This window comes from Simochromis diagramma, unplaced genomic scaffold (assembly GCF_900408965.1).
Source record: "Simochromis diagramma unplaced genomic scaffold, fSimDia1.1 OVJJ01000545.1, whole genome shotgun sequence".
NCBI classification, from domain to species: domain Eukaryota; kingdom Metazoa; phylum Chordata; class Actinopteri; order Cichliformes; family Cichlidae; genus Simochromis; species Simochromis diagramma.
Window position 1 is genome coordinate 2,523,631 of NW_024387371.1, and position 27,341 is coordinate 2,550,971.

Consider the following 27,341-nt stretch of genomic DNA (forward strand, 5'->3'; position numbering starts at 1 on the left):
CGGCGTAAACGTGCAGTCATATTCGTTGTGTTCCCACTAGTGCTGTCAGCGTTAATCTCGTTGAAATGACCTTAACGCCACAACACGGCAAATATCCATTAACGAGCTACCCCTGATCACCCCGTGCCTGGGGCTAGACGGCCAACACGTTAACGAGCTAACTGTGCTAACACACTAGTTCCCACCCATCTAATTGAGCATTGCGTGGCACATCCAACATACTGTTTTACTTTAGTCCATAACGCGCTTACCTTCAGGGTCATATGTCACATGAAAACCAAAATAATTCCAAACGCCAGATCTGAATGAGGATGGGGGAGGTTCAATTTGCCATGTTGCAAGGAGAGCTTAACTTCTGTCTGCTAGCTTGCCCTGCGCTCTTCCTTCTGACGATGCTGTCTGTGTTGAGCGCTCAGTGGATCTGCACTCGACAGTGCAGCCTAGGGGGAGTAGTCGAACACAGATTCACTGAGCGCTCAACGCAGACAGCATCGTCAGAAGGAAAGTTGATAAAATAAATTACAAATTTTGTATCGTTCATACATATGCGTACTGAACCGAAAGCACTGTATCGAACGGTTCAATATCGATACGAGTATCGTTGCACCCCTAGTAAATATGTGATTATGTAATGATGAATAATTATTACATGCAGTTAAAGTGACAAACTGGCAAATTTTGCGGGGTGTACCCTGCCTGCCTTCCATGACAGCTGGGATAAGCTCCAGAGATGGACTCCCACTCATATACTTTGCAGTGGTTTGGTCCACTATAATTCCCTAATTCCTTACTTTGAAAGCTGTAAACAAAGAATGTGTAAGACACTGTTATTTACTTTTACTTCTAGTAGTAAAATAACACATATTTACTCTTGTAACCACACTATATTTTATTAGCTCTATTACAGGGTAGCTGTGTCTCCTAATGCGTTTTTATGGAGGCAGGTGGTCTGTGCACATTAAAATCAAATTTTCAGCCAGTTTCCAACTGCTTTTGTTTGCTTTTTATATTTTTTCAAGTTTTATTTGTTATTTTTAATTCCCGACCTGTTTGTTTGGACTCCTTAGTGCCACCTGATTGTAAAAAATTCTGGAAACACCCCTGGGTCCCCATGTCTGATAGGAAGGGAAGTAAATAATAGAGAAGGTGACAGACCCAATAAGAATATATTATATTGGCCACAAATTATAATAAACGTGTGAATTTAATCCCTTACTTACATTGACAACACTCAATTCAGGCTATATAGTACTCGTGAGACGCAAAAAATACCTGCTGTACTTATATTCTAATCAGGCTGACACCCATTGCCTAATCTTCTATATTTGGTTGGTGCTTTAAAGTATGCAGGGTTAGGTTACTCATTCCCTACCTGGATTAGATATAATCCAGGTAGTGTACAATAATGTGATAACAATGCAGAAATGTGTGTGCGCCACCTGTTCAAACCCTTACGTGTCTCCTGCTTGCTCAGTAATAATGTAATGGCATTAGGAACAATCCTCTGAGCTGCACAGGATATTTTAGGACTCAGATGTACTGTCCAGACAATATAGCGAAAGTGACAAATACACAGGTGATTGGGAATGAGACCTGCTCCTAAGCAGGATTAATGTCTGCAGTAAACTTGTCAACTTATGTCTGTGTTTGGTCTCAGTCACCGCAAAGCTGCAGCCTCAACAGCATGTCCAAACTAGAAAATGTTTTGTTTGTGCAAGAGAGAGAGACAATCAGGCGAGGGGTGGGTGAAGGAAAGGCACTGAGCCAGGGTGCAGCACGAGGAAACTGTATCAGCTTGGCTCAGGCTGGCTTCCTCCCCTCTACAAAAGCCCGGTTGGAGGGCAGTGAAGAGGAGCTGGAGGCTAGAGTTTCAAGCACCGAACTGACAGTCCGTACTGCACAGAGAAATGTCAGGTGTATCCTCACCTGTCCACGCAAATATGAATTTGTTTCCACTCCTCTTCCCGGCCACTTTATCGACTAGGTTTAACGCATAACAGCCAATTTTCAGCTATAATCCAAGGAAAAACCCCAGAACCTGGATACTACAGCAAGCTGTGTGATGATGTCAGTGGCAGTGTCGTCATATTTCCACTGGGCATCGTCTAAACACGCTGCTTTGTAAAGGTAGACGGGGTGACAAGGAGCTCAGGTTCAGCTGCGCGTCCTATTGCTATTGCGTAACAGGCGTGCCAAGCGGAAGGTTGGCAGGTAGGCAGTCGCGTTTATCCGCTTTTGAGAGAGGAAAAAATGAGAGGGAGGGAGCGATCTGGAGAGAGATGGAGCAGTCGGAGGGGGCGTACATCTCCTCAGTCGCTCGTGGCTAGAAAGCTGGCAACGATACAACGCTGCTGAAAGGCAACCTCTCTTTGTGCCCATAGAGGAGCGGTTTGAACCTCCACCGCCGGCGGTTGTTATCCTGCGTGCGAGGTAAACCCGGACGACACCTTTGCTTTCACTTCAGGATGTCCTAGTCCTGATAGCCCTGCCGCAGCGGACGCCATCGACTCGGAGCCTCGCAGACCCGCAGGTATGTTTGTTTGTTGCTTGTAACGGACAAACCCTCACGGTAACAGTTATTGGTTGACTGCTATGCGGCTAGACGTCTTTGCGCAGTGATATGCGTGACGCTGTCTCTACCTGTGCCGCGATGTCAGCCGTTGGCTCGGGTTTACAGGCGAGCATACGCTGCACGTTAATCTTTGCCCTCTACCTGTACCTGGTTTCCTCTGCGGTACTGAACTTTATGTGCGAAGTTAGAGGGAGTACTGCCTTATCACCCCCATCTCACATCGTGTAAGAAAAAGCGGCAGTTTGGGTGAATTTTGCCAATTAAAGCCATTCGCGACCGCGTGTCCCCGCAGTCAGGACGGCAACGTGACGTCGTTACTACTGCTCATCATAACTAACAACATGAAATATATACAGCTGGTCTTAAATCACCCCGTAATAACAATAATAATAATAATAATTGGGACATAATTCATTTAAAATCACTCAAACGTAAAAGGAAATTGTTTAGGCTCAATAGGCAGTAAGCATGCAAAAAGGCTATTTTCTTTGGTGACACAGCAACAAGTGGAGTGGGCCCTGTTATCTCTTTATTTGTCCCTTGCTGCCAGGTGCTCGACATGTGTTTTTAAGTGTGTTTACACAGGATAGCAGGCTCGTCCAACAAAGCCATATGCGCAAAAGCGCTGCGGCCCTAGTTTAGATGGTCTGGATTCACACCCATGCCTCATCGGGATTTAAGTGGAAGGTGAGGAGGAAGAAGTGGAGTGCGTCTTTCAATGAGCTGCTCCAGAGTGCTGGTGGATGTAGTCGAGCAGAAAGAAATGCAACAGAACTAATTTTCAAAAAGGAACCAACACACAGAGGGGAAAAAAAGGCCTATCCTTTTCCAAAGAAGCTCCATAAAGACTTTTGCGTGGGACAATAAAGCCCATAAAAGGTGCGCTATAACTACAAGTAGTCACTCATATTCGACCAGAGAACTTTAAACAAGCAGGACAGTTAAAACATCCCATAATTATACAGCCCTGAACTGTCAGTCTTTTAGAAAATAAGGCATAGCTTAAGATATTAGTGAAGCATTCATCCCAGAAGATGATCTGCCCACATCTCTTATTTGGGTCTTTATTATCTGTGGGAAGATAAAAGATGCAATAAATGTTTTGTAACTATAAATCAAAAATGTCCATGCAGATGATAGCTGCTTACATTATTTTGCACACAACCTGCTTGCAAAACTCAGTAATTTGCCACACAACACAGTTTTATTGCATGCATGTAACAATGTGAGTGTCTGGGGTTTAAGTAAAGCCGCGGTTCAGTAAAAGGCCAACAGTTTATGGCTTGCGATGCCTGCAGTTGATTTTCCTGAAAGTGTTTTGCGGCTTGACACGGTTTGGCAGTGATCTTAGTCTGTCATCAGACTCGCTATCTTTCAGGGCGTGTTTAGTGTTTAACGTGTGAGTGCTAATTTGAAATTAAGGTTCCTCCCAAGTTGTGAATATTTGTCCAATCTGGTTGACTTTTTCACCATTATCACCTCTCAAATATTAATATTGGCAATCTGTGTTTTATTTTTGTGTATCTAGATGTGTCTCTTTGTATGTGTGGAGTGTGGTTTGGGGCCTTAGCCTTTATGCCTGACCTTCAGCCTTTGATCTGTGGCTCGTGTGAAGGCGTAACATGACTCAAAGATGTTGTGGGGCTCAGCAATTTTAAGCGGGACATCCGCTTCAACTGGGGATCAAAGACATAGGCGATTGGTTCAGGACCCTCTCCTCCTCATATAGCATGTCTATGGTGTGTGGTCGGTTACTCTGCTGTAGTTTAGACCCCCCCTCTCCCCGAGAGAGACATCTTTAACAGGCTGTGGTTTGCATCAAGAGATAAATGGATGGTGTTAGTCTATAATGTATGTAAAGAGTTTGGTCATGGCTTTAAATGTATCAAAATAGTTTAAAAAGATCAGTTTAGGGACTTTTTAATAAATAAATTTTATGTGGTGGCAAGTTGAGAGTTGTTTGTAATCCATATGTTGTTTCAAGGTGAGGAATTTTTTAACGGTCAAACCAGCGACCTCCCCCACTTGTTGCATACCAACGTAACCACACTTACTCCCTCTTTCATTTCCCCCCTCTCACTTTTTCTCTCTCTGTCTCACATACACACTAATTCACACACACTGCTTCACAGTCCTACTTCTCCACCCACCAATATGCAGTACAAACAAGTTATACATCTGTAGAGTATGCTGATGTGTGAGCAGTTACACAGTGACACACCAGTCTTTGGTTATTCATTCAGCCTCTTTCTTTCTTTCTTTCTTTCTTTCTACAAGTTACATTTTTTTTAAAGTTTTCTTCCCATGAGATTTTCATTGGGAGTGGCTAGTTACCAAGCAAATCTGAGATGGTTTGGGTATATGCAGAGGAGGGATAGTGGCTATATTGGATAATGGATGTTTAATACTTTGCTAACGGACAGGGGGAAAAGAGGAAGACCTCAGAGGAGGTTCATGGAGGTAGTGAAGGAGGACATGCAGAGGACTGATGCGACAGCAGAGGATGCTGAGGATAGGGTAAGATGGAGGGAGATGATTCGACCCCTGAAGGGAGCAGCTGAAAGAAGAAGAAGAGGGTTTTTCCAGAACGAATCATAACAAAAACGTTCATTCTTGGCTGAGTTCTTCTCTGAGGATGAATGCTTCACTGATAAGTAAGCCTTCTTCACAAGACGCTCACATCAACACTGAATGTTACAGGTCAACTAAGATATCAGAGATCTTTGTCTATAGTTGAGAGGCCTACCTATACCGACATAGATGTAGCACAAGTGATCGTATCTTCACATATAAACAGATTGAGACTATGTTTGATTTTAAGCCATACGAATGGCAGTGGCAGTAAGCTCATTACATTTTTTTTCCACTAGCGCCACAGGGAGGTTGTATCTGAAATATCTTGCCAACTAATAGAATAGAATAGAATAGAATTCAACTTTATTGTCATTGCACATGCACAGGTACAGGGCAACGAAATGCAGTTTGCATCCATCCAGAAGTGCTTTAGTGATATAGATATATTACAATATATATTAGCAATAATATAGATATGTAAATATATTACAGAAATGGGTCTATTATGGTATGTTATAATGTACACGGTATGAAGTATGTTGTGAATATTCTATAACTATAAGTATGGATGGATGGCTTGTCATTAAATTTGACTTATTTTCCCTTTTAGACTTATTTGGGTTCAGAGATGACCCAACGAACAGCCTGCTTGCTTGAAGGTATCAGTTACTGAGAACAAAAACATTTTTTTTTCTTTACAAATCTTTTCAGAAGAAGTACGAGCCAGCATGAAAGACTATCACCTATAACAATCTACTCTAAATAAATAAAAAAATGTGATTTGATTTGGAAAAATTCAAGTAAACACAAGTGTAAATCAGACCTTGATCTTTGACTGCTCACTTTCAGCACTGGACAGTTATCTATACTCTGTCCCGATGAACACGTTGCATTAAGAAGTATTGAAGTGTGATACCTGACAAGTGCACATTAGACTGAAAGACACAAATCCTTCTGTTCACAGTGTTACACTGAAATGTCCACTCAAATCAGTGGGAATGTTGCTCTGCCAGACTGTCTTCAATCTGGCAGCAAGTGAGAGAGAACATAACCAAGAAAGAGGGGGATTCTCCAAAGACTTTAATGCTCAAAGCCCCCGCCCGGTTCCCTACACAAACTTTAAGCAGTAGCTTGCATTGTGATACATTACTGTAGACGTGACATCACAATTGCAATGGTTAGTAACTGATTAGTAACAGCTGTTGTAGTACTGAATCATATGATTGTATAACCAGCAGGTCTATAGTGTGGGCAAGCAGTTTACAGTAATCTTCAGATTGTTGCATGCTGCTGTACTATTGGATATATAATCCATGGGCATTTCCTGCTCTGGACAAAGCACACATTGTGCAGGAAAGCGTGACGACATCTACACACCATGCTCAACACAGTGCAGATGAAATACAGAGTGATGTGTTCTGTCTGTGGCCCCCGGGGGCTGAACACGATAAAAATACTCAGACCATGCACACGTCTGCCTTCCCTCCATGGACAGTCACAGAGAGATGCACTGTCTTATTTGTGTATGTGTGTTGACTGTGTGTTAAAAATGGGCTAAGAGGATGCAGTATTCACACTAGCCCGGAATCGATGATCGCACTGATCTAGGCTTTGTGGAGTGTGTGCTTGTTCGTAGGCTTCGAGGAGGTGTCTTTCTGCTTAAATTTACTCCACTCGTATTAGTTCAGTGGAAATTCCTAGTCACGCTGCTCAAATCCAGTGAAGGAGAACATTTTTGGAGAGCCGCTTCAGTGTGTGTTACTGTGTTCTTTTGGATGATGTGTGGAGATGAGATTAATGCTGACAGCGTTTCAAATACAGCAGCAGAATGTTACTCCCTCGCCACTAAAGCCAAATGCCATTTGAGACTCATTATTCTGTTCTGCTTCCCCTCATACACACAGACTGACACATGTTGGTTTGCTTTTAGATCAAGATAATGGTATGTTTACTAAACGATATGTGGTAATAGTCAGGTTGTTCATGTTCTTGTGCCAGAGATTGCACACCTGCCAGTTAACCTCAGAAGAAAGGTGAAGTAGGATCAGTTTCTCCACGTGGCTTCCTGGATAAATGGCCGTGTCAGCTCTCCATAACAAACGCGTTAATCCTGAAACATAGTTTCTGTGTGACTCTCTTTTTTCTCAGATATTTATATCCTTACTATCGGCATTCACTCAATCTTAGTCTAAATTTTACAGCTCTCACTGCTTTTCTCAGTCTTAATCTTGTCCCGGACCCCTTTAACTGAGGCATGTCCAAAGTCCGGTCCGGGGGCCAATCGCGGCCCTAGATCAGATCTTTTATGGCCCCTCGATTTTCAGACCATGTGTTTTATCTAAGTCTCGTTTAAAATTGACCTGAGATACTGATATTCAGCGGCTTCACTGAAGTTACAGGTATTCCCGACAGCTTGATCTTTATGTTATTTTCTCTCCATATGTGAATGAAAAGTACATTTTTTTTGTTAAGGCTTAAACTCTCCTGATCACCGTAATGACAGCTCTTGTGTTATTGAAAATAAATTGTATTTATGCTTCCAAAAAGGCAAGAAGAATTGTTGGCCCCTGGGTGATTTTCCATTAATAAATATGGCACCCTTGGAAAAAATTTTGGACACCCGTGCTTTAACTTATCACGCCAGGCTTCCATCTCCATCTCCCCTCCTGGCCAAACTCTTTTTGAACCACTTTCCTATCTCCACATTCTTACATCTACCATCTTTTTTTCCCCCACTCATCGCTCTATTGTTAGGACTCTCTCAGTAACCCCTTTGCTAAACCAGCTCTGGTTAAATAAGGGATAAAAAGAGAGAAAAGAAAAGGGGGGGAAATTAGTTGGCCAAAATCTGACAAGACAGAGCAGAAGAGGTGGGTGAGACTGGAAAGAAAATAAACAGAGACTACTGTGAGTGGGTGGAGATTGAGATCTATAAGCACTTATGTTACCATACTCATTGACAGTTTTTTCCCTTCAGAAGCTCCCGTGTGAGAAATTGTGTTTTGCAAAAGACCAGTATACGTTTCCTCACATATCAACAGTGTGTTGTCTCACCCGTGGTGCGGACTCACACATACTTATACACATTTTCCGTACACTCACACAGATTACTCACACACTGCATATGTTCATGAACACAAAATGAACGTCAGCCGTGGTGTGGAGCTGCAGTAATTCCTCTGAGACCTAAACATTGTGCCTGTGAATGGACCCTAGGTGATTCATCAGCAACAGAATGAATTCCCCCATAGGCACCGATGTCTATTTTCTGTACTTTCCCTCCTAACGTTTCAGCAGTAGTGTCCTGACTCTCATCCCTGAGGTTGTCTTCTGCTGTGAGTCATAGGTAGAAACTGGTGTGAAGGGAGATTTATATAAGTAAGAGAGAAAGAAAAGGGGTGTTTTTTTTTGGATAAGAGCAGCTTGTTTAGGGGACGTGCCTGCCAGCTGTTTGGCAAGATGACTCGTAGGATTGTGTAATCCTCAAGGGCCTGGGGGTTCTACGTGTCACTGGGCTCCCTGAGCTTCACCACACTCTGTGTTACAGCTGTCAGCTTCTGGCATCCACGGCTTAAACATAACAGCAAATAAAGAAAGCAGAGTCCTGATGCTTGGACCGAAGATTATTAAGGAGAAAGGAACTGATACTCTCCCCAAAGAAGTATCAGTTTTATGGAACAGCTAGTGAGGACAAAAGTTAACAAGTCCATCTGCCACGCAGTAAAACCATCTGTGACTTGATTTTCTTTTCTGGCTCGATCGTTTTAATGTGACTTGTTATATAACTTACAAGCTGAACTTATGCTTTTATGTGTCCCATGTCCTCTGTAACCATACACCTTACCACACCCTGTGTGTCTGCTGTTGTCATGCTCCTAAAACAGTGGGAGTTTCACCGACCTACCTTCTGAATCAGTACAACAAAGGCTACAGCACATAATCTTTAAATCAGATATGACCAAAAATTCTTGCTTCACAATTCCTGTTATGGCGTGCTTCAGACCACTGCTGGTAAATCAGTAAGAATACTGGAATTGCCACTCAGAAGTTAAACCTTTTAGATTGATCTGATGCAATATAAGTAGGCTTTCAAACACCTTTCCCGCACCTGTGTGGTGTGTCTACATATTCGCAGTGCTTCGTATATCTGTGCTTGCGTAATGTGTTCACGAAATTAACACAATTCCTGTTTTTCTCAGCAGAAACGCAGTGAAAGGATGGTGTGACAAACAGACTTCCAGAGGAACCAGTCACTGCTCAGCGCTCAGAGGGAGACCATGGCTCCCATGTCCCTCATGCTCCTGGTCTTGTTCACCTCCATCATCGATTTTGCCGATGCTCAGACCGTCATCGGCTACTCCTCCTCCTTCCCTTCTCTGGACCTGCCTAGCGATTCTTCACCTCCACCAACCAAGCAGACTCCTCGTTTCTGGCCATCTTTGCCTCCCAGGGGACGCAGTGATGTGCCCATCAGAGTTACAGGACAGGACAGGTTAACAACTACAAATACAGTGGAGCAGAGGGAAAGACTCCATCCATCGGTGACACAGTTCAACCGCCCTCTACAGTCTGCCCTTCCCACACAGAACCTTAGCAGTGGACTAATTGTAACCCAACCAACTGCCTCTAGGCCCAGAACTGACACAGCCAGTTTAGCATTCAGCAGGGCTTTCAGAAAGGGAGTTGCCACTACAAAAAGCTCAACTCCACCTCCACTTGCGTTGGACTCTGCCGAAGTGGCTGAGCCTGCAGGTGATAAGACAGTGACAGGAGCGAATCCAAAGGAGGAAGCAATTAAAGAGAAGCAGGGTGTTGATTCACAAGGGCTGGGATCAGGTATTGCTCCAACAGTAATGTTTGTGAAGGAGGAATCACCCGATCCTCTGTCAACAGTTGATGATGAAATGGCACAGTATCGACCGCAGGCACAGACCGCGGTCTCTAAAGTTTCTGATGTAAAAACTCCACCACTGGACAGTCAGACCGTGAAGCCTCACCTGTTTGCGTTGACAACTACCAGCACAACCAGCACCACTTCTACAACAGTAGCGAGTGAGAAAGTGATGACCCCACTGTCCTCTGTGGTAACGCAGCAGACACTTAAGACTGTGCAATTAAAAGGTGAGAAATCGAAAATGCTTGGTTGTTACATGAGAATCATAATCATGATTATGGTAGTTAGTATTAAGATTGGGATCATTTACTGAATCAGTTTATCTCAGTTATCTTGTTTTTAACAATTGTTTGAAGCCTTAAATGTAACTGAATTTAAGTTCAGGTAAGGGGTTAATGCTCGATGTGTTTCCTTTCCTGGAAAATTCTAGGTGAACTGGGACCAAACACTCCTTCCACTGACAGAGTTACTCCAAAGCAGGACTCTGATGCTGCGATGTTACCCCAACCAACATCTACTGCGACTGGCTCTATTGCTAAACAGCTCCAGCCTGGAGCACAGCCGGTTACTACCCAAAGCAAGAACAGTTCGCATTCAAACACCACAAAACTACAAGTGACAAATACTTCTACACCCAGTGTGCTTCTTTCTGCCAAATCAACAACTCAGCTCAGCAAAACAGTACAGCAAGGAAGACATGCTGCAAGCACAACAGTGCAGTCACTGAAGATAGGTAAGAAACAAGAGCCTTGTGTTCTCTGTTTCCTGTGTCCTCTGGTAATTCAAAATGGAATTATTTGTGCAGCTGGGACTTTTTTACTGGAAGAATTAAAAAAAAAAGTCTTCAAAGGAGGGGAAAAGTAGACACACGTTTCCATGGAAAGTGGGGTTGTAATGTGTGGGTAGACACAGCAAGGGAGGTGAGAGAGCAAGCTTAAGAGGGGGTGGGCAGAATTGCAGCCAGGCAAAGAGATAAGAGAAAAAAAAAGGAGGGGGGCAAGGGCCTAAAAAAGAGACTATTGGGAATACCGATGAGAGAGTAGACGGTGTGGGTGAAAGCAGAAGAAAGGTACTGGCATAGGAAATGCAGGGAGTGGAGATGGCAATGAAAACCAGATGCAGAGAGGAAAGGGGATGAAGGGAGAGGAGATGAGGAAAAGTAAATGGAAAAGGAAAAGCTTGACACGTGGGACACATGACCCAGTCTCTTAGATACCGTAAGAATAACATCATTATGACTTTTAAACAGCAGGACTCTCCTTCAGAGCACCTTTAAAGGAAGCGCACTCAGGTTTTTGTTCTGTAAGCATGAGCCAACTCTTTTTCTTTTCAACATTAGCTTACGTTGGTTCAGCCAAAGCCATTTGGCCGCTCCTTAACCGTGACATAATGGGCAAGGGTCCGAGGTCTGTTTTGCTCTTTCATACTCAGTCATGACAGCGGTAGCAGCTGCTGCGCTCATAATAAAAAGCAGAACACTGGCTAGTTCTACCATATGAACCTCAGTTCGTGCACGTACATTAGACCTGCAGAGATAACCTGATGAGCACAAACAACGATGCACTCAGACTCAAAACCCATCCGTATATCAAACAGTAACGTTAACTACCATAATGAACATGCTTACAGTTATGTACACACACACGCTGGGAAGCTCCTCGAAGGAAAGTGGCTAGTTAGGCTACAGCACAAGTGCGTAAATGAAAACTTCACCATAACTGTGTTTCTAGTGATTATCGAAACTCCATCAAACTCCGTCTCTCAGGTGGAGAAAGGGAAGACTGAAGTGAGAATCCTTCTCCCATTTACTTGCAAAAAGGATTAAAAGTAAAATAGATTTTAAGACTTTTTTAGTTTACTGGAGAAAACTGATCTGAAATGATGATAAAAATGTTGTGTTCACTGTTTTGCAGCCACTCCTTTTCCCATAGTTGTGTTTGGAAATATGCCTTTTTTTCACATGTGAGTCATGTGATGATAAATTTAGGCAGATTTGTCATACCAAAGCATTCATTTTAAGTACGCTGTATATATTATCAAGTAGTTCCTGAAGTGCTTACTGAAACAGGAACTACCACAAAGATTATTTGTGTTCTTTGTGTCTACATACCTGACTGGGGACTGATTTTGTCAGCACAGTAGATTTTCAGTAGTGCAAGATGCAAAAAAAACTTCATAAGTGTGAGCTTGAAATTAAAAAAACAAAACAAAACTCCTTGCCATAGATTCTTTTTAATTTCTAACGTATCTGTATCTTCCTTATACGAGGTATCTTTATCCGGTGTTCAAACATAAAATATTCCCAAAGGTGGGTGTGGTCCGAGAACTCACAGACTTCTTGGCCTGCGTTATCCAATCACATGGTGGTCTCCAGTTATTTTTCACCTCATGTCAACATGTGGACATATGAAGCCGTGTTGGCAGTGCATATGTGAAAGAGGAAAAAAAACCTCAAGGGCAGGGGTAGGTTTAAATGTATCCAGCTGTGTAATGTGATCACAACATCTGGAATGTGTCTGGATCTCGCTCCTGTTAGAAAAAAAAAACTAGAGGAAAGTAAAACATAGCTTTTGTATAAATAAAGAAGTGTGCCTGTGATCTGCATGCAATGCTCAAGTATGCAAAGCATTTTTGTGTGTGTGGTGTCTGCGTGCGGGATAAAATGAGGCAGCGAGGGAGAGGAGTGAGTCATTATTTAGTGTGGCAGTTTTATGGTTGTCTTCTACAGGGTGAGGGCGAGCTTAAAGTCTTCCAAGCAGTTGATGGTTTGAGTGTTTTACCGCTGATTGTATCGTTCCACCATCCATCAGATTTAAATGTGTGTGAAACAACTCCACATATTGTGTATGTTTGCTGTCTTTCTTAAATTATTTCTAAATTGTTACACATGGTAGTATTGTTACTGTGATATATGTACTCAAGTGGCTTCCAAAGACCTCGGCGATGAATGAACCTTTGGTAATGTTGTTGTGTGTTTCAGAGTCATTCCAGGAGGAAAAGGTGGAGTGCTTTGAACAAACAGAGTGTGTGTGAACATGACAATATTAAAGAGAGAAAGAGAAACACAGACAGAGATGTTATATTGCCAAGATGTCTTGTCTCATTAGGTCATTTTGCATTGTATAATACTTTAAATGTGAACAGCAGTTTCCCTGGATCATACATGTATTGTGACACATCACTGAGTTGCATAACACAGATGTCCTTGTTAATTACATAATCTAATCCAATTAAGTCAGACAATTGCTTCCCGGTTATTCAGAGGAGCTCTTTTGTTAGTCAGATACATTTATAATATAAACAAGAGGATAGGCTTGCAGTGCTGTTCGCATAGAATATTAGGGTTTTTGGGTGATTGACATTTCATCTTTAAAACTGGTTTTAGAAGAGGTGCCTTGTCTTTGGATTCCATATTTATGTGCATTTTTAGGAAGCGATATGCAGTCTCTAGACTTCTGTTTTTATACATGAACACTTTGTTATTTCCATACTTGGAAACAGTTATACATCTGATGGTAGTGAAAAGAGAGATGAGAGTGACACGAAAACTGATGCTAATGCAATGGTGCACAGGCGATGTTGCTCCTCACCTTCTGGTGACCCTGAATTGGATAAGCAGCTGAGGAAGTGATTTCAGAGATTTTGAAGAGAGAAACGTGGCGCTCAAAAGATCCTGATTTTAGGAGATCTCCACAACAGCCAAGATTTGAATAGAGGTAGAATATCCAGGACTTTTTTTATTATATTGGATGGTGATTCTAAACAAGCAGTTTTTATGATCTGGAGCCTGGAAAATAAAGTTGATTTGATTTCACAGTTTGGCTTATTTGAGTAGATAGACCTTGGACAATGCACCTCTGCAGAGCTGATTAGGTTACTCTGCACAACTGAAAGGTCTCAGCTGTCTAGCTCATGACTGTGATGGTGAACTAAACCCCTCTAGTGGTTGTCAAAGGTTCTACATCTGTATTAATATCACTTCAGAACAATATAGCATATTTTGTGCATTTCAGCATTTGAAAATCAAAACTCTGTTCTTCTTTTTTTTTTTCTAGGGGTCTCTTCCAGTCTTACAGCGAGTGTTGTACCAGTCATCCAAACACGGTTTCGTCCCACATATCAGAATGGTATTATTCAGAAGAACCACTCTCATCGGCTATGGAGGAACCATCACTCAGCTCCTTATTCCACTTCTGATCCAGCCCCCTCTCCCGGTGCCAATTCCTCACCTAATGCCACACTTCTTTACTGGGGTGATCTAAGCCGGACACTTGCTTTCGCCTGGGAACTTCACGTCTACGGATCTGCAAGCCTCTTCCTCTTGCTGTTTGCTGGAGCTGCTCTTGGCCTCACACTGTCCCCTGGCGCAAACTGTCCTCATCGTGGTGCTCTTGCACTGGCCAATGCTCTGCTGTTTCTGGCTGGAGGCCTCAGAGCAGCTCTATTTCTCATTGATCCCTATGGCACACGAAAATTCCTCCCTCGCCCTGCAGTTACAGCCATCTACAACCTGCCTCTGCACCTCCTGGTATGGACACATGCTGCCCTGGCGCTGCTGGCACTGAGGGTGGCAGGAATAAGTGCGTTACCGCCAACCATGGAGCGGCCTCCTCTGGTGGCTGTGCTGACTGTGTTGCAGTGTACCCTGCTGCTGGCAGCTGATCTGCTCTCCCCAGCCCTCTCTCCTGTGGTGCCTGTTACCCTACAAGTCCTGTCTCTGTGTTGGGGTCTGGGTCTCTGCCTGGGCTTTCTTTGCTATGTCTTCCCACGTATACGCCGCCCTGCTGTTCCTCAAGCTGGAGTTTCCGAAGAGGTACGGAGAAAGGCCTGGACAGGGAGCAGGAGAATAGGAGTGATTCTGGGAAGAATGCTGGCAGTGTGTGCAGTTCTTGGGGCTTTGTGTTTTGGGTTGCATGCCCATGCTATCTTGTGGCTTTATGGACTGTTAGGTGACTGGACACGCTTCAACTGGGGATGGTGGCTAGTGCATTTCTGGGCCCGACTCCTGGAACTAGCCTGGGGGTTCTCCCTGCTCCTCCTGAGCTCGTGGGTGTTCTGGAGGCCTCAGAGTTGCCGTGGAAGGGAAGAAGGTGGCCAGGATGGAAGAGCAGCAGGAGACCTGGCATCCCCTAGTGATTCTGCAGGCTCCCCTCAAACACATACCTGCTGGTCCAAGATAGTCCAGAGCCTGAAGGGTAAGCCCTGCAGGAAGTCTGACAGTAATGGCGTAGGAGGAGGAGGAGGTGGAGGAGTAGGAGAAGTGCCTAACAACTGGGCTGGCCAGGAGCGTCCTGGGGCTGATATCAGCAAGAGTCTGATTAGAAATCAGAACCATGAGCAGGCCGTTTCACAGCCACTTGTCAAAGACAGCAACCGGGGACGGAACCATAGGGGCCACTCTGCAGAGCGAGGCACATCTGATGGCTCTACTGGCTCCCTCCTAAGACTGCAGACGTTTGGCCAGCCTCCACAGCGCTCGGTGAGTGGCAGCCTGGATCAGGATAGGGATACTTCCCTGTCTTTCTATGAGTTTGACCTGCGGCCGCCCTCCCCCATCGACCTGACCCGCAGCATCGATGAGGCTCTGCACAGAGAACACCTGCTTGAAGGAGGGAGCCTGTTTCATCCTTTGAACCAGACCTTACAGTCCCCTTCCCCAGGCTCAGGGGTCAGTCAGGGGCCCTGGCTCCGCAGGAACAGTGATCCTCAGTTGCTCTCAGAGAGTAGCGAGGCTCCAACAGAGTCTTCCATGCCACTGGGGGGAAGCATTCTCAGTAGTGTACCCAGTAGGCAGGTGACTGCTCCCCCAACGCCATCCCACCAGGGTCACAGATGGGCTGGAAATGGGACAACAAGTGTCCCTTCATCAGTGTCCTGTCCTGTGTCACTCCGTCCCTCCAGAACCTCAACGGGGCATTTGGGAGACGATGGAGTGGACGACACACGACCGTTTATCACCCCAGACTCTGAAAGTGTGCGAGGGAGAGCTGCGAGGCCAGTGGGGTCACGCAGTTACCTGGAAGTCAGTCGACATGACGATTCTGCCAGTGTCAGCAGCGAGATTATTGACCTATGAGCCTAACCTTGGACATGAGGACCAAATGACTGCACATCTAACGCATTCATTTAACAGGAACTAATCCTAACCAGGGATGCTGCAAATATTGGGATAATAGTATTATTAAACTGTGTAATAATACTTTTTGTCAAAAGAGTGAAAATATGAAAACAAGGATCTGGGTGACAAACTTAAAAGGTGTCACCTAGCTGCCTTTTGTCTTTGTTGATCAGATTAGCTGTTGATTAGCATAATTTATAGACAAACAGCACGCTCACTTTCCCATCTGTCTATCTTTTTCTTGTCTGTTTAACACTGGTATGACTTCAAGTACACTGAGAGCACACTTACATACAATTCCTGAGAATGGCTCTTTAGCAGGTCCGTGCTTGTGACTGGCTTCAGACTTGTGAAGCTGATGAATTTAATCTTTCAAGAAAGTAAGTAGATTTAGATATTCAAGTTCTTGCTTGGAAACATTACTTTAACACCGTTAAGTTTAAAGGGTAAAAGACAAATGATGCTCCAAGTGTCTTTGTGTCCTGTTCAAATGGTTTCTGCAAAAAGAAAAATACATGACTGCATATGATTGCTCATCAGTTCGATTCCTTTACTAGAGTTTATTTGCTGTCTTTCATATTTCAGTTTGCTTCGTGATGTAAAGTTGTGCCATACGTAATCAAAGTTGGTTTCTGTGCTATTATTAATGGTTTTATAAACCCATTATTTGGGTTAATGGTCTCTAGCATCTTAGCATTGTGACTCAGCTGCAGATTACTACATCTAAGCTCTTAACTTGCTGCTGCCATCATTGTACTTGTCCAGTTTGCCTTGTATTTTAAAACCGGTTACATAAAGAGGCAGGCGATAAACAACAGCCAGAGACACAGCTGCGGAGCAGACACCTGCTAACATGTGTTCCTGAGGTTTTTAGCTGTTGATCAAATTGACAGACTTTAAATACGGAACTCAACTATGATGCATTTTGTTGAAGGACAGAGCTTTGCAATCAATAACCATGCTTAACGTAAGCCTCTGAATAAAAAGCTGCATTCAGTTCAATATGTTTGGTATCTAATTACATGCTTCATAGCTTTGCAGGGCTGCAGCACACAAGACCGGCTTAGCATGAACCTCAGAATTCCTATAGTTAGGCCTGACTCAATAACGGAGCACTTAACCCCAAGCCTGAGCACTAGACTGAAGTATTTTATTACTAAAAAGGAAAATATCTTTGAAATCTATGATGTATAAGCAACAATGTAAATAGTTATTTTTGATGTTTCATGAATAAAGGTGTATTTGAAACAGTTATAGTTGTTACTGTGAAAGACAATCTAAGTGATATTGCTTATGCGTCTGAGCTGTGCAGACAGTTTTGCTATTTCGACGTCAGATTGTGGCCTGTTTAGTACATGCAGAGCTGTGACAGCTGATGCTTGACTGCAGATGTTATGTTAAGGACTTTTTGGGCTATGCTCAGAATTGAAAAAAGATGGAGGTTTAGCGAAGTGTACAGTTGACGGTCAGGATCTGTTTGATTTTTTGTATTTCAGCTTTTCCTGTCGTTAGCGGCGACAAAATTATTGGGGGGGAAACAAACAAACAAAACAAAAACAACATTTTGGTGAAACCATATTTCGTCCATTAATTCATTTGAACTGTTTCTGATCCCAAAAGATAGCCCAGTGGTTCCCTCTGAAACTTGAACGGTTTTGCTCCAACTTGAGATATACTTTATTATAAATGAAACTTACAGATTTATCATTGTGATTCAGTCTTTGAATGTTGTTTTGAATATGTGAGGATAAAGTGACATTTTGTTTTGCATTATTTGGGAAGAAACATAGTTACTCATGCCTCTGTTCCTGATTAGAGCCAGTCCCTTACTTGTTTTCCGGTTACCTCAGGGTGACTTGCAGCACCTCCCAGTGATGTGAGACGCTTGACTTATATAGTATTTACAGTACAATGGCCTTTTGTTGCTGTCTACATTCCAGTGAACCTGTATAATTTTACCGTATCAGCTCTCGCCATTACCGCCATTACCTATTTTACTTCATGGCAGCCGTGGTTCCTCCAGCAACTGTAGTGTTGTCCTACAGAGCAGTAAGTCCTGTAGAAAATGTGCCCCTTTTGGTCTTTAGCCATTTTGCAGAAGTGCAGTGTTAGCGTCATCTGTTTACTTTGCTCACTGAACTTTTGTTCTTGTATTTCTTGCTGCATTTTTTGTTTGAATTTAAATAAAAATGATAAAACTCAAACCCACCTTTGTTATCATGTTTTTCTTTATTTTTACTTGCATATCTAACACAATGGCAGATATACTGTTATACTGTTCTGTATAATCACCTACAGAACAGTACGAAATTGAAGATCAGTGTTTTTCATCTTCTTCTTGTAGTCCTCATTAAACTGTTCATCCTGCTGTACAGTGATTCTTCCAGTCGCCAACCCTTCCTGAAAATAGAAAAATTAGGAGCAAAGTTAACATCTCCTCCTTCACCTTTCAGCAAACAAACTTACAGGCGAATGTACCCGACCTTTGCGCATGAAGGGGGAGATTTTTAAATCGAAGACTTCATCAGCGGAGCCATTCACCATCTTGTTGTTCTTCATGTTGTCAAATTGAACTTTTTCTGTGACTTGTTTCTTCAGCTCTGTGGTAGGAGACAGTCCCAGGAATGAGCAGATGCGGACGAGTTCTTGTTCAGTATCCTGCAAAAATAAAACAAAAAAAACAAACCCACAACCCCTTATTATGTGTTTATGTCCACAGCCTCACAGACAGTAACTTCAACACTCACCTCAATCAGGTCCTCATAGAACAAATACAGGATATTAGAACAGGTCTGTTTCTTCTCCCACCATCCTCTTACATGTTCGTACCAGGAGCCAAACACCACTGACAGATGCCAGAAGACAAATCACAAGTGATAAAATAACCTTTCGCATTTAACGTATTCAGTCATTCATGCTTATGGTTTGTCACTCACTTTTTCCCTCCATGAATCTCTGGAGGAAACTCTCCCAGCTGCCAGGCTCTGGCTGGACCTTGTTCATGCGATCAAAGTGGAAATAGGATACGGCACTGTCCTTGGCATTACGAGCCACATAGATTATCTAGAACCGGAAAGAAATGAGGAGCAAACACTGAGAAGATTGTCTCCGTGAATCGTACCAATAGCTTACTTGTGAGCCATGTAAGTAAGTAAGTAAGTAAGTAAAATTTATTTATATAGCACTTTTTAAGACAAAAACGCTGTTACAAAGTGCTTCACATGAAGACATGTCAAACAAACAATATAGCAACATAGAGGAAATATAAAAGCATATCAAACAAGCAATAGTACAATATAAATATAAAATAAAACAACATATTACGCATTAACATTACCCAAATGCCTGTCTAAACAGATGCGTTTTAAGCTGTTTTTTAAAAGAGGCCACCGTGTCGATGGTGCGTAGTGAGGAGGGTAAACCTGTTCCACAGTATTGGAGCCAGGGTTTGAAAAGCGTGATCCCCCTTTGTTTTCAGACGAGTCCGTGGAATAGATAGACGCCCACTATCAGTGGATCTAAGAGTCCGCTTTGGAGAATAGGGTTGGAGAAGCTCCGAGATATAGATGGGGGCCTCACCTTGTAGAGACATAAACGTAACGGTGAGGATTTTAAACTTATATCTATACCCAATCGGAAGCCAATGCAAGGATTTTAGTATAGGAGTGATATGGGAAAATTTATTGCTGTGGGTTAAAAGCCTTGCTGCAGCATTTTGAACCGCTTGGAGCCAATTTAGTGAGGCCTTAGATACACAGGAGAAAAGTGCATTACAATAGTCTAGCCGGGAGGAAATAAAGGTGTGGACAAGCATCTCCAGTTCGGTTGTGGAGACAATAGTCCTGAGTTTGGCAATATTTCTTAAGTGAAAAAAGCAGGAGCGGGTCACGGATTTAATATGAACGTCAAAGGACAAAGATTGGTCGAAAATTATCCCAAGATTCCGAGCAGTGGCTTTTATCGTCGATGAAAAAGCACCCAGATGTTGACTAATTTGGGGCTTGATATTCTCTGGGGCAAGGATTAAGCACTCGGTCTTGTCTGCGTTCAGTTGCAGGAAATTGTTTGTCATCCAAAGATTAATTTCCTTAAGACAGTCCATAAGAGTGGATAGCTTGTCTAATTCCCAAGATTTAAAAGAAATGTATAATTGGATGTCGTCTGCATACAAATGATAAGAAATATTTTTGAAACCGCTAATGATCCGGCCTAAGGGAAGAATATATAGTGAAAATAAAATATAGTGTACCTTGGAGTTCTGCTCCCAGAATGATTTGGGAAGGAACTGAACTGGTAGGTTTGTCTTGATAATGCGTGGAAAGGTGGTTAATTCATTCAGCACATCCACTCCTAGTAAAAGAGATGATTATGTTAGCAGAACGCCACAATGACATTGATCTATATCACCAATATTACAATCACCAGTTACTTTGCCAGATACACTTTACTATTATTAGGTTAGGGCCTAGTTTGCTGTCAACTGTCTAATTATTCATGATACAGATTCAACGAGGTACTAGAAAGATTCCTCAGAGATTTTGGTCCATATTAATACATCCCAAAGGTGCTCTATTAGACTGAGTACTGGTGACTGTGGAGGCCTAGTCCTAGGCCTTCATGGTCAAGAAACTAGTTTTATATGATCTGAGCTTCATGACAGTAGCCATCAGAAGATGGGTAAACTTTGGACATAGACAAAAAACAAACAAACAAAAAAATACTCAGGTAAGCTTTGGTGTTAAATATGATTGGTAACCGTTCCAAAGTGTTTCAAGAAAATATCCCTCACACCATTGCAGAAGAAATCAAATGTTATGAGACCAGCTAACATTTCCGCAGTCTTCTATTCTATCACCACTTTTGGTGAGCTGTTTGAACTGTAGCCTTAGTTTCCTAAATGGAGGGATACTCTGTGTGCTCTTGTGCTCCTGTCTGCTTCAGGGTTGGATGTGTTGTGTGTTCAGATACTCTCATACTCTCAGCTTGCCTCTAATGAATGGTTGTTTGAGTTACTCTTTGCTTTCCTATCTGCTCAAAGCAGAATAGTGACTCTCCCCTGACTTCTGGCAGCAACAAGGTATTTTCACCTAGAGAATTGCAGCTCACTGGATATTTTCTCTTTGTTGGATCATTCCGTGTAAACCACAGAGACAGTTTTGTGGGAAAATCCCACTAGATCAGTATTTTCTGAAATACTCAGACCAGTCCATCTGGCACCAACAACAAAATCACCCCCCCCCCATTCTGATGCTTGACCACGCCTACAAGCTTAAATGTAGTATCTGTGAGGCAACTGACTAATTAAATATTTGAGTTAATAAACAGCTGAACAGCAGCAGCTGTACCTAATAAAGTGTCTTTATTAGAGTGTCTAGAGTTTATCAGAGTGTCTTTATTATGCCTGTCACACTGTGAGCCTTTAAAACAACTTGCCATTTGTATCTCCAGGAATGGCACTCGTTCATGGAGTGGGACTGAGCCTTGACGCTCAGGTGAAATCTGGCCAAAGTACAAAAGGTCCAGGATGTAAGACACGACACCCATGTGTTTCCTCGGGAATTAAAAAAAATGACAGAAAAAACACAAGTACTTCCTCAAAGATGCGAATAAAATATGTGGGGTTTTTTTTGTTTTTGTTTTTTAAAACCTACCTGCTTTAGGGTAAGAAGCTAAGACGATATCATCTGGTCTTGCTCTGAAATTCTGGACGTTTTCCCAGTTGTCAGTGAAGTAATTGGTCATGCAGACTCCATGGAAGTCAAATAGTGTAGGTCGTGATAGTGACGCCATCTTTTTAAAAAAGAAAGAAAGAAAAGAAAGAAAAACAGCGTTTGTTTACCATCTACAGACCAGTTCAGAGCAAATTCAACACTTTGTTCCTTGTAGCCATATTACAGAAAACAAAGCTTACTAGGTTATTGGAAACGCCCTTTAAAAGTAAAGTATAAGGTTTGACTCAAGGACAAATAGAAAGTCTGTGTGTGTTTCTCTGTGTTTGGATCTATTTATTTTATTTTATTCCTTTTTTCCATTTCCATTCCTGTAAAGTATAAATAAATATGGATTCTGATCTTATCACACCAGAAGAATGCATTATTGATTGATTGATTGATTGATTGATCATACTTTATTCATCCCGAGGGAAATTGGGTTAAGGCTGACAGCCGTGCCAGCGCCATCTTACCCTTCCGACCATACATACATTACACAAACATCACATGGGTTAGACAGGTCAGAGAAGTATAACAATGGAAAATACACAACATGAGGAAAGACAAGGAGAAAAAAGAACTCCCCCCAGACTGAGCTCCAACAGGGAGATCAGTTTGAGAATAGAAAAACAAAACAAAACACCTCAGCGCATACAAAAACCACATGACTATCAATACACCGTAGAAACACAAGACAAGCAACAGGGGCGGGTAAAGGGTAATAGAGAGCCGGTGTAGACAGCGCATTATGCCCATCCAGGCAAAATTTAATGGTGAAAAATGAATTAAATTATCAAATTAATTAACTGAATTATTAAGTATAAGAATGCATGTTTTTCCATTTTGTAGAGAATGAGCATCCTCTACTCTGAAACGCTAGGGGGAGCTGGTCGACAGTATGCACGTCAGCCAGAAGCCTGGCTGCAGACCCCATAACCATTACCGTTAAGCCTTGATTACATACCGCACTATGGAGGCAAACTGGAAAATACCACTGGGGCCGCTTTCATCGAGGGTTAATGGGAGGATTAGTACGTGCAAAGTATTTAATGGATATTTGGACTGTACCCCGGGGGCGTCAATTTGGAACCCTTCATAAAGCCTTTTTTAAATACCTCCCTATAGCTATATTGATCCACATATAAAAGGTTTACTGTGGACTAGGACTATTTTACTAAATATACATATGTGTGTAGCAAAGAAGACAACTTAAACTCAGTAACCATACTGCAGCAGACGTCGGGGAGGGGGTCCTTGGAGGTAGATCACCAGTAACAGCGGATCCGCGAATCTCACCTTACTCCAATAAAAGTCAGTTTTTTTTCTGAGTAAAATGGTCACTGCACAGAAAGCTGCTAACTGATTGTGATCCTCAGTTCTCCATCATTGTGGCTCTTTACCAAAACAGTCAACCTCTTCTTCCAAATAAGGAGACAGAGCTGTTGTGCAGATTCCGCAGTCCAGGAAACACCGGGAGGAAGGTACACCAAGGAGACTAACTTTCCCCCCCCTCTTTAGTCAAACTTTATTTAAAACATATACAGTGGGGCAAAAAAGTATTTAGTCAGCCACCGATTGTGCAAGTTCCCCCACTTAAAATGATGACAGAGGTCAGTAATTTGCACCAGAGGTACACTTCAACTGTGAGAGACAGAATGTGAAAAAAAAAATCCATGAATTCACATGGTAGGATTTGTAAAGAATTTATTCGTAAATCAGGGTGGAAAATAAGTATTTGGTCACCTCAAACAAGGAAAATCTCTGGCTCTCACAGACCTGTAACGTCTTCTGTAAGAAGCTTTTCTGTCCCCCACTCGTTACCTGTATGAATGGCACCTGTTCGAACTCATCATCTGTATAAAAGACACCTGTCCACAGCCTCAAACAGTCAGACTCCAAACTCCGCCATGGCCAAGACCAAAGAGCTTTCGAAGGACACCAGGAAAAGTATTGTAGACCTGCACCAGACTGGGAAGAGTGAATCTACAATAGGCAAGCAGCTTGGTGTGAAAAAAATCAACTGTGGGAGCAATCATCAGAAAATGGAAGACATACAAGACCACTGATAATCTCCCTCGATCTGGGGCTCCACGCAAGATCTCATCCCGTGGGGTCAAAATGATCATGAGAATGGTGAGCAAAGATCCCAGAACCACACGGGGGGACCTGGTGAATGACCTGCAGAGAGCTGGGACCAAAGTAACAAAGGTCACCATCAGTAACACACTACAACGGCAGGGAATCAAATCCCGCAGTGCCAGACGTGTTCTGCTGCTGAAGCCAGTGCATGTCCAGGCCCGTCTGAAGTTTGCCAGAGAGCACATGGATGATACAGCAGAGGATTGGGAGAATGTCATGTGGTCAGATGAAACCAAAGTAGAACTTTTTGGTATAAACTCAACTCGTCGTGTTCGGAGGAAGAAGAATACTGAGTTGCATCCCAAGAACACCATACCTACTGTGAAGCATGGGGGTGGAAACATCATGCTATGGGGCTGTTTTTCTGCCAAGGGGACAGGACGACTGATCCGTGTTAAGGACAGAATGAATGGGGCCATGTATCGTGAGATTTTGAGCCAAAACCTCCTTCCATCAGTGAGAACTTTGGAGATGAAACGAGGCTGGGTCTTCCAACATGACAATGATCCAAAACACACCGCCCGGGCAACAAAGGAGTGGCTCCGTAAGAAGCATTTGAAAGTCCTGGAGTGGCCTAGCCAGTCTCCAGACCTCAACCCCATAGAAAATCTGTGGCGGGAGTTGAAAGTCCGTGTTGCTCGGCGACAGCCCCAAAACATCACTGCTCTCGAGAAGATCTGCATGGAGGAATGGGCCAAAATACCAGCTACTGTGTGTGCAAACCTGGTAAAGACCTATAGTAAACGTTTGACCTCTGTTATTGCCAACAAAGGTTATGTTACAAAGTATTGAGTTGTATTTTTGTTATTGACCAAATACTTATTTTCCACCCTGATTTACGAATAAATTCTTTACAAATCCTACCATGTGGATTCATGGATTTATTTTTTTTTCACATTCTGTCTCTCACAGTTGAAGTGTACCTCTGGTGCAAATTACTGACCTCTGTCATCATTTTAGGTGGGGGAACTTGCACAATCGGTGGCTGACTAAATACTTTTTTGCCCCACTGTAACGGTGGTCATGTCCCAGCAAACTAAATATGGGGCAAAGATATGTTTACGTGGAAGTGGGACATTATTATATTATTCGTGGTGGCAGGTAGCCTACTGTAGCAGGAAACAAGATAAAATCAAACAAAGTCTGCAAGTTAAGTTTGGTATTGATCGTCATTGATCATAGACAAAGGCTTTTCACATGTTTTCTTTGATCATTTTCTAACGTGAACAGTTGGTTTAAGTTAAGTTGGTTCACCATGTTCAGCTGGATGCAGTCACGTGGGGTACTGTACTTACTTTTATGGCTGCATTTGCAAGGTAGACTGGTAGGGGCAGATAATATTTAACCGAGGAAGTCTGCCTTCAGGAGATCACCAATTCGCTACTACACTTTATTCAACTGGTCAAAAGCTGGAATTCAGCTGGAAGATCCCATTTATACAGCTTGTTATCTGACCTACAAAGCCGTAGATTTCATTAGAGGATATATGCAATATGACTGTAGATTATCCGTTAAATGAAAACAGAACTATTAATCAAAAAGTATCTAACACCTTCATTCATATTGTTTGATGTCACTTTGATTGTTTGTGTAGAAAAGGGTTATTAACATAAAATTTCAAGTGCACAACACACACATGAACATAGCGATGAAAGGCCAACACTATTATGATATGAGGTGCCAACAGTTTTATTGTTCAATTACCGAGTTTAAGGGTCACCATAAGATTAGCTTTAAGTCAAATTTAACAGACTGTAAATTATGTATTTAGCCTTATGTAATTTAGAAAAGTAAATAAACGTTAACTCACCTGCAGTTGTCTTTATCTGTGCTCTGCTCTAATAAACAGTCCAAATTCAACTCTGTACCTGACGCACTGCAGCTTAAAGCAGATGTTCAGTGTTTCCTTTGCCTTACAGGATGTGACAGAGTTCAAAAAGTACTATGAACCATCTGCACCACTCCAGGGAAATATATTACAAGTAAGACTATTCACGATGGGAAGGACCGCAGACTATCTACTGATTCAAAATGAATTTAGCTGTTGCTCTTTTTGCAACAGAGGAGCAATGAACATTAAAACGTCTGTGAAAATATTTTGTAGCGTGATAAAATTTGTTTTGATTATAGTGTTTAACTCCTTAACACCTGGTGTGAATAGTCATCATATCTTTTCTTGTTGCTGTTATTGCTGAGTCACAATGATTAAACTGAAATGTGATCACACTTATCAACTGAACTTTGACTATGAGAATTCTTTGACAGCATGTTCAAAACTTAATTTTAATAGTGGGGATAATCACGCCCGTTCTGTTGCACATCACACAATCAGCTGGTCGTGTTTCCTTGTTATAACTAAAAAAACTGTAAATGCATCTCACTTCAGTGGCTGTGACTATTTCAAAATACATTTGTTTTCAGGAGTTACATGCACAGACTTTATAATCAGACCACTTTAGCATTAACTACCCACCAATAACAAGTTGGATGACTGCTGTCCTGTAATAAATACTAATTTCCAACAAGTAATATCAAATTGTGACTTGTGAAATCCCAGGATAGTTTTTTACCTTTTCTCAGTAAAGTGGATCATGTTTGTTTTGGTTTTCTTTCTTTTTTTCTTCGTCTAAAGGAGCTTAATTTCCACTTGACACTGACAGTGGTTTTCAGAAGTGTCCCTAAGATCACAGTCATCTACTTTCAGTGCTCTTCCAGCAGCTTGAAGATCTTAACCAAGTATTTAAATCTCTTAATGTACCATACCGCAGGTTATGAAATCCCTAAAACAGAATTGTAAAACTATTTACATGAAGTTTTCACAAAGTGGGGAACTTCTACTGACTTTAATTTTGAAATGTCTGGCCTCACTGTGGCCCTCCTCCAGTTGCCCCTTTCCTGTTGTTCAGCTGAAAGGACATCTCAGCTGAGCTTTCTTTAAAAGGAGGTCATTACTTTCCACAAACACCAGGGGGCATCGCTCTTTCACTTTTGGAGCTGAAGTGAAAGAGGAAGGCTTACATCTTTTCCCTGAATCTGATGTTATTTATCTGTGTTCATAAATCTCCAACAGCATTGGCTAAAACGCAGTGCCAAATGATGCCAGAACCGGCACTGTTTCACACATGGCTGTAGACACTCACTGTTGTACCTCTCCCCTGACCTCCTCCATACACATTGGCCACACCTGGCATACCACAGCCTTTTCCTTGTTTCACTTCCTTGGGTTTTTGACAGATGACACACCTTCACATGTCCAGCTTCTTCAGATTTGTTAAAGACACATGGCGCACTCTCCTGAGATATAACTAGTGTTCATTTGAAGACTTGGTAGAT

The 27,341-nt window shown here is 42.4% G+C and overlaps 1 protein-coding gene and 1 pseudogene across 3 annotated transcripts; one reads left to right on the forward strand and one right to left on the reverse strand.

The window, feature by feature from the left end:
• The first annotated feature begins 698 nt into the window (after positions 1-698).
• LOC120719050 (proline-rich transmembrane protein 3) lies at positions 699-17,691 on the forward strand. 3 transcript variants are annotated; one of them, XM_040007911.1, is made up of 4 exons: positions 699-2,530; positions 9,346-10,267; positions 10,471-10,773; positions 14,096-17,691. In XM_040007911.1, exons 2-4 carry the CDS (start codon positions 9,424-9,426, stop codon positions 16,114-16,116), a joined length of 3,168 nt encoding a protein of 1,055 aa, XP_039863845.1. In that variant the 5' UTR covers positions 699-2,530; positions 9,346-9,423; the 3' UTR covers positions 16,117-17,691. The 3 variants fall into 3 exon arrangements, with proteins under 3 accessions (XP_039863845.1, XP_039863844.1, XP_039863846.1); XM_040007910.1 differs by having other exon boundaries at positions 9,349-10,267; XM_040007912.1 differs by lacking the exon at positions 699-2,530 and adding an exon at positions 4,996-5,226.
• Positions 17,692-18,360: 669 nt separating this feature from the next.
• On the reverse strand, positions 18,361-27,299 carry LOC120719057 (annotated as a pseudogene).
• Positions 27,300-27,341: the final 42 nt, after the last annotated feature.